At 71.4% G+C, this 6710-nt stretch overlaps 1 protein-coding gene across 1 annotated transcript in view; it reads left to right on the forward strand.

Annotated features, from left to right (window-relative positions):
• Positions 1 to 676: 676 nt before the first annotated feature.
• lmf1 (lipase maturation factor 1) overlaps positions 677 to 6710 on the forward strand; it is a 584074-nt gene continuing 578040 nt past the window's right edge. The window contains exon 1 of the mRNA XM_048551891.2: positions 677 to 863. Within this exon, the coding sequence (XP_048407848.2) occupies positions 677 to 863 (187 nt within the window). The remainder of the gene's footprint in view (positions 864 to 6710) is intronic.

The raw sequence follows: 6710 nt of genomic DNA on the forward strand, positions 1-6710 counted from the left end.
ATATCTACTTATATTAATCAATAACAGCCATGGCGAAAAACGAAATCAAAACGATCAGCAACATAAACGAAGAACTGGAATATTTTGAAAACGATCAATTAGACATAAAGACACATACTAATTATTTTAAGACGACGAAAAACACACAACAAATCGCTATTATAGTTAACCTCAAGGGAAAATTTATTTTCAGTAAAGGTTTCAAACTTTTCCATTTGTTTACAAGGCAGCTGTGGCAGTGCTGTGTAAACATAAACATCAGCAGTGGACATTGACGACAGAACAAGTCGACGTTTTTAAACAGACGCATCGAAATTTACCACGTTTTCAATCAAAGTGAATGATTCTGACTTCCGACCAGTGTGATTTGAAAGAGCCATCAATTTTAATACAATACGTTATAACAACCAGTTTGGTCAGAATTTTGTGTGAATTTATCATGTTCAAAATCCGGCCCGCTTTTAAATTCCTCTGACAATTTTCTGCGCAATTTCAGATGTTGCTACAAAAATAACGACGTGAGAACAACTGGATTAATCTTTAACATGTGCGAGAGAGCGCACGGAAAACACCAAAGACCAGACGCGGGGCTCAGATCAAACTTTCAGGAAGTTTTGCTGCTGTGCAAAATTTCTGCAGAGGGGGCCGGCAGCGCGCAGGCGCAGTGTCAGTGAAGATGGCGGCGGCGGAGCTGCGAAGCCGGCGTGTGGGCCCAGCGCAGACAAGCGGCGGCCTGGGGGATCATCCTCTCAGCCAGGCCAAGGAGACTGGCCGCCAGAAGCAGGAAAGCGCCGTGCAGGTGCAGCCGGGCACCTTCTGGCTAACCAGGATTGTTTTGCTGCGCTCCATAGCATTTATTTACTGTGAGTGGAACGTGGGGAAAGAGACAGATTTGAAAGAAAAATAGAAACGGCCGTCAGTCATTTAAAGCGACTTGGAGCAGACCTCCATTCGTCCGACCTCTTGCCTGAACCTCTGTACCACACCTGTACCTGCCCACCTACAGCCAGCCTTCCTCTTCCCACACACTCCCCGTTACACCCACCCCAGCTGCCCATGGCCCGCCTCCCGTCTCCCATCCTCTTGCCCCCCCCACCCCCCCTCTTCCCCCCCCCCACCCCCCCTCTTCCCCCCCCCCCACCCCCCCACCCCCCCTCTTCCCCCCCCCACCCCCCCCACCCCCCCACCACCCCCCCACCCCCCCTCTTCCCCCCCACCCCCCCCACCCCCCTCTTCTCCACCCCCCCACCCCCCCTCTTCTCCCCCCCACCCCCCCCACCCCCCCTCTTCTCCCCCCCCACCCCCCCCACCCCCCCTCTTCTCCCCCCCCACCCCCCCCACCCCCCCTCTTCTCCCCCCCACCCCCCCTCTTCTCCCCCCCCCACTCTTCTCACCCCCACCCCCACTCTTCCCCCCCCACCCCCACTCTTCCCCCCCCCCACCCCCACTCTTCCCCCCCCCCCACCCCCACTCTTCCCCCCCACCCCCACTCTTCCCCCCCACCCCCACTCTTCCCCCCCCCCACCCCCACTCTTCCCCCCCCCACCCCCACTCTTCCCCCCCCCACCCCCACTCTTCCCCCCCCACCCCCACTCTTCCCCCCCCTCCCCCCCCCACTCTTCCCCCCTCCCCCCCCCACTCTTCCCCCCTCCCCCCCCACTCTTCCCCCCTCCCCCCCCACTCTTCCCCCCCCTCCCACTCTTCCCCCCCTCCCCCCCACTCTCCCCCCCCCACCCCCCCACTCTCCCCCCCCACCCCCCCACTCTCCCCCCCCACTCTCCCCCCCCACTCTCCCCCCCCACTCTTCCCCCCCCCTCCCCCCCCACTCTTCCCCCCCCCTCCCCCCCCACTCTTCCCCCCCTCCCCCCCCACTCTTCCCCCCCCACTCTTTCCCCCCCCTCCCCCCCCTCCCCCCCACTCTTCCCCCCCTCCCCCCCTCCCCCCCACTCTTCCCCCCCTCCCCCCCCACTCTTCCCCCCCCTCCCCCCCACTCTTCCCCCCCCTCCCCCCCACTCTTCCCCCCCCTCCCCCCCACTCTTCCCCCCCCCCTCCCCCCCACTCTTCCCCCCCCCTCCCCCCCACTCTTCCCCCCCCCCTCCCCCCCACTCTTCCCCCCCCACTCTTCCCCCCCCACTCTTCCCCCCCCCACTCTTCCCCCCCCTCTCTTCCCCCCCTCTCTTCCCCCCCCTCTCTTCCCCCCCCCACTCTCCCCCTCCCCTCCCCCCCCCCTCCCCCCCCACTCTTCCCACCCCCTCCCCTCCCCCCACTCTTCCCACCCCCTCCCCCTCCCCCACTCTTCCCCCCCCCCACTCTTCTCCCCCCCCCACTCTTCCCCCCCCCACTCTTCCCCCCCTCCCCCCCACTCTTCCCCCCCCTCCCCCCCACTCTTCCCCCCCCCTCCCCCCCACTCTTCCCCCCCCCTCCCCCCCACTCTTCCCCCCCCTCCTCCCCCCCTCCCCCCACTCTTCCCCCCCACTCTTCCCCCCCACTCTTCCCCCCCCACTCTTCCCCCCCCACTCTTCCCCCCCCCACTCTTCCCCCCCCCACTCTTCCCCCCCCCACTCTTCCCCCCCCACTCTTCCCCCCCTCTCTTCCCCCCCCTCTCTTCCCCCCACTCTTCCCCCCCCTCTCTTCCCCCCACTCTTCCCCCCCACTCTTCCCCCCCTCTCTTCCCCCCCCTCTCTTCCCCCCCTCTTCCCCCCCCTCCTCCCCCCCTCCCCCCCCTCTACCCCCCCCCTCGCCACCCCTCCCCCCCCCCTCTTCCCCCCCCCTTCCCCCCCTCTTCCCCCCCTCTTCCCCCCCCCCTCTTCCCCCCCCCTCTTCCCCCCCCTCTTCCCCCCTCCCCCCCCTTCCCCCCCCCCCTCTTCCCCCCCTCTTCCCCCCCTCTTCCCCCCCTCTTCCCCCCCCTCTTCCCCCCCCTCTTCCCCCCCTCCCCCCCTCTTCCCCCCCCTCCCCCCCCTACCCCCCCCTCGCCACCCCTCCCCCCCCCTCTTCCCCCCCCTCTTCCCCCCCCTCTTCCCCCCCCTCTTCCCCGCCCTCCCCCCCCCACTTCCCCGCCCTCCCCCCCCCACTCTTCCCCCCCCTCCCCCCCCACTCTTCCCCCCCCTCTTCCCCCCCCTCCCCCCCCTCTACCCCCCCCTCGCCACCCCTCCCCCCCCCTTCCCCCCCCTCTTCCCCCCCCTCTTCCCCCCCCCTCTTCCCCCCCCTCTTCCCCCCCCTCTTCCCCCCCCTCTTCCCCCCCTCCCCCCCTCTTCCCCCCCCCTCCCCCCCTACCCCCCCCTCGCCACCCCTCGCCACCCCTCGCCACCCCTCGCCACCCCTCGCCACCCCTCCCCCCCCTCTTCCCCCCCCCTCTTCCCCCCCTCTTCCCCCCCCCTCTTCCCCCCCCTCTTCCCCGCCCTCCCCCCCCCACTCTTCCCCCCCCTCCCCCCCCACTCTCCCCCCCCTCTTCCCCCCCCCTCTTCCCCCCCCTCCCCCCCACTCTTCCCCCCCTCCCCCCCACTCTTCCCCCCCACTCTTCCCCCCCACTCTTCCCCCCCACTCTTCCCCCCCACTCTTCCCCCCCACTCTTCCCCCCCACTCTTCCCCCCCCACTCTTCCCCCCCTCTTCCCCCCCCACTCTTCCCCCCCCTCTTCCCCCCCCCACTCTACCCCTCCCCTCCCTCCCCACTCTTCCCCTCCCCTCCCCTCCCCCCCACTCTTTCCCCCCCTCCCCCCCCACTCTCCCCCCCCTCCCCCCCCACTCTTCCCCCCCCTCCCCCCCCACTCATCCCCCCCCTCCCCCCCCTTCCCCCCCCCCTCTACCCCCCCTCCCCACCCCTCCCCCCCCTCTTCCCCCCCCACTCTTCCCCCCTCCCCCCCACTCTTCCCCCCCCTCCCCCCCACTCTTCCCCCCCCCTCTTCCCCCCCCTCCCCCCCCCTCTACCCCCCCCCTCCCCACCCTCCCCCCCTCTTCCCCCCCCCTCTTCCCCGCCCTCCCCCCCCACTCTTCCCCCCCTCCCCCTTCACTCTTCCCCCCCCCCACTCTTCCCCCCCCTCCCCCCCACTCTTCCCCCCCCTCCCCCCCACTCTTCCCCCCCACTCTTCCCCCCCCACTCTTCCCCCCCCACTCTTCCCCCCCACTCTTCCCCCCCTTCCCCCCCCCCACTCTACCCCTCCCCTCCCTCCCCACTCTTCCCCTCCCCTCCCCTCCCCCCCCACTCTTTCCCCCCCTCCCCCCCACTCTCCCCCCCCTCCCCCCCCCACTCTCCCCCCCTCCCCCCCTCTCCCCCCCCTCTCCCCCCACTCTCCCCCCACTCTCCCCCCACTCTCCCCCCACTCTCCCCCCCTTCCCCCCCACTCTCCCCCCCCCCTCCCCCCCCCCACCTCTCCCCCCTCCCCCCCCACTCTTCCCCCCCCTCCCCCCCCACTCTTCCCCCCCCTCCCCCCCCCACTCGTCCCCCCCCCACTCGTCCCCCCCCACTCGTCCCCCCCCCACTCGTCCCCCCCCCACTCGTCCCCCCCCCACTCGTCCCCCCCCACTCGTCCCCCCCCCACTCGTCCCCCCCACTCGTCCCCCCCCCACTCGTCCCCCCCCCCCACTCTTCCCCCCCCCCACTCTTCCCCCCCCCCACTCTTCCCCCCCCACTCTTCCCCCCCCCCACTCTTCCCCCCCCCCCACTCTTCCCCCCCCCCCACTCTTCCCCCCCCCACTCTTCTCCCCCCCCTCCCCCCCCACTCTTTCCCCCCCTCCCACCCCTCTTCCCCCCCCCTCTTCCCCGCCCTCCCCCCCCCCACTCTTCCCCGCCCTCCCCCCCCCACTCTTCCCCCCCCACTCTCCCCCCCCCACTCTTCCCCCCCCCACTCTCCCCCCCCCCCACTCTTCCCCCCCCCACTCTTCCCCCCCCCACTCTTCCCCCCCCACTCTTCCCCCCCCCTCCCCCCCACTCTTCCCCCCCCTCCCCCCCACTCTTCCCCCCCACTCTTCCCCCCCCACTCTTCCCCCCCCACTCTTCCCCCCCACTCTTCCCCCCCACTCTTCCCCCCCTCTTCCCCCCCCTCTTCCCCCCCCCACTCTACCCCTCCCCTCCCCCCCCACTCTTCCCCTCCCCTCCCCTCCCCCCCCACTCTTTCCCCCCCCTCCCCCCCCCACTCTCCCCCCCTCCCCCCCCCACTCTCCCCCCCCTCCCCCCCCCACTCTCCCCCCCTCCCCCCCCACTCTTCCCCCCCCTCCCCCCCCCCCTCCCCCCCCCTCTTCCCCCCCCTCCCCCCCCCTCCCCCCCTCCCCACCCCTCCCCCCCTCTTCCCTCCCCACTCTTCCCCCCCCTCCCCCCCCACTCTTCCCCCCCCTCCCCCCCCACTCTTCCCCCCCCTCCCCCACCACTCTTCCCCCCCCCTCTTCCCCCCCCCTCCCCCCCTCTACCCCCCCTCCCCACCCCTCCCCCCCTCTTCCCCCCCCTCTTCCCCGCCCTCCCCCCCACTCTTCCCCCCCCCTCTTCCCCCCCCACTCTACCCCTCCCCTCCCTCCCCTCCCCTCCCCTCCCCCCCCACTCTTTCCCCCCCTCCCCCCCCACTCTCCCCCCCCTCCCCCCCCCTCCCCCCCCCCTCCCCCTCTCCCCCCCCTCTCCCCCCCCCTCCCCCCCCTCTCCCCCCACTCTCCCCCCACTCTCCCCCCCTTCCCCCCCACTCTCCCCCCCTCCCCCCCCACTCTTCCCCCCCCTCCCCCCCCACTCTTCCCCCCCCCCCCCCCCCACTCTTCCCCCCCCTCCCCCCCCTCCCCCCCAACTCTTCCCCCCCTCCCCCCCCACTCTTCCCCCCCCCACTCTTCCCCCCCCCACTCTTCCCCCCCCCACTCTTCCCCCCCCACTCTTCCCCCCCCACTCTTCCCCCCCCCACTCTTCCCCCCCCCACTCTTCCCCCCCCCACTCTTCCCCCCCCACTCTTCCCCCCCCCACTCTTCTCCCCCCCCTCCCCCCCCACTCTTTCCCCCCCTCCCCCCCCACTCTTCCCCCCCCTCCCCCCCACTCTTCCCCCCCCCTCCCCCCCACTCTTTCCCCCTCTCCCCCCCCACTCTTTCCCCCCCTCCCCCCACTCTTTCCCCCCCTCCCCCCCCACTCTTTCCCCCCCTCCCCCCCACTCTTTCCCCTCCCTCCCCCCCCACTCTTTCCCCTCCCTCCCCCCCCACTCTTTCCCCACCTCCCCCCCCACTCTTTCCCCACCTCCCCCCCACTCTTTCCCCACCTCCCCCCCCACTCTTTCCCCCCCCTCCCCCCCCACTCTTTCCCTCTTCCCCCCCCACTCTTTCCCTCTTCCCCCCCCCACTCTTCCCCCCCCCACTCTTCCCCCCCCCACTCTTCCCCCCCCCACTCTTCCCCCCCCACTCTTTCCCCCCCCACTCTTCCCCCCCCTCCCCCCCACTCTTCCCCCCCCTCCCCCCCACTCTTCCCCCTCCTCCCCCCCACTCTTCCCCCCCTCCCCCCCCACTCTTCCCTCCCCCCCACTCTTCCCTCCCCCCCACTCTTCCCTCCCCCCCACTCTTCCCTCCCCCCCACTTCCCTCCCCCCCACTCTTCCCCCCCCCCACTCTTCCCCCCCCCCACTCTTCCCCCCCCCACTCTTCCCCCCCCCACTCTTCCCCCCCCCCACTCTTCCCCCACCCACTCTTCCCCCACCCACTCTTCCCCCACCCACTCTTCCCCCCCCACTCTTCCCCCCCCCACTCTTCCCCCCACT

The sequence above is a fragment of the Stegostoma tigrinum genome, chromosome 23, assembly GCF_030684315.1.
Source record: "Stegostoma tigrinum isolate sSteTig4 chromosome 23, sSteTig4.hap1, whole genome shotgun sequence".
NCBI lineage: Eukaryota > Metazoa > Chordata > Chondrichthyes > Orectolobiformes > Stegostomatidae > Stegostoma > Stegostoma tigrinum.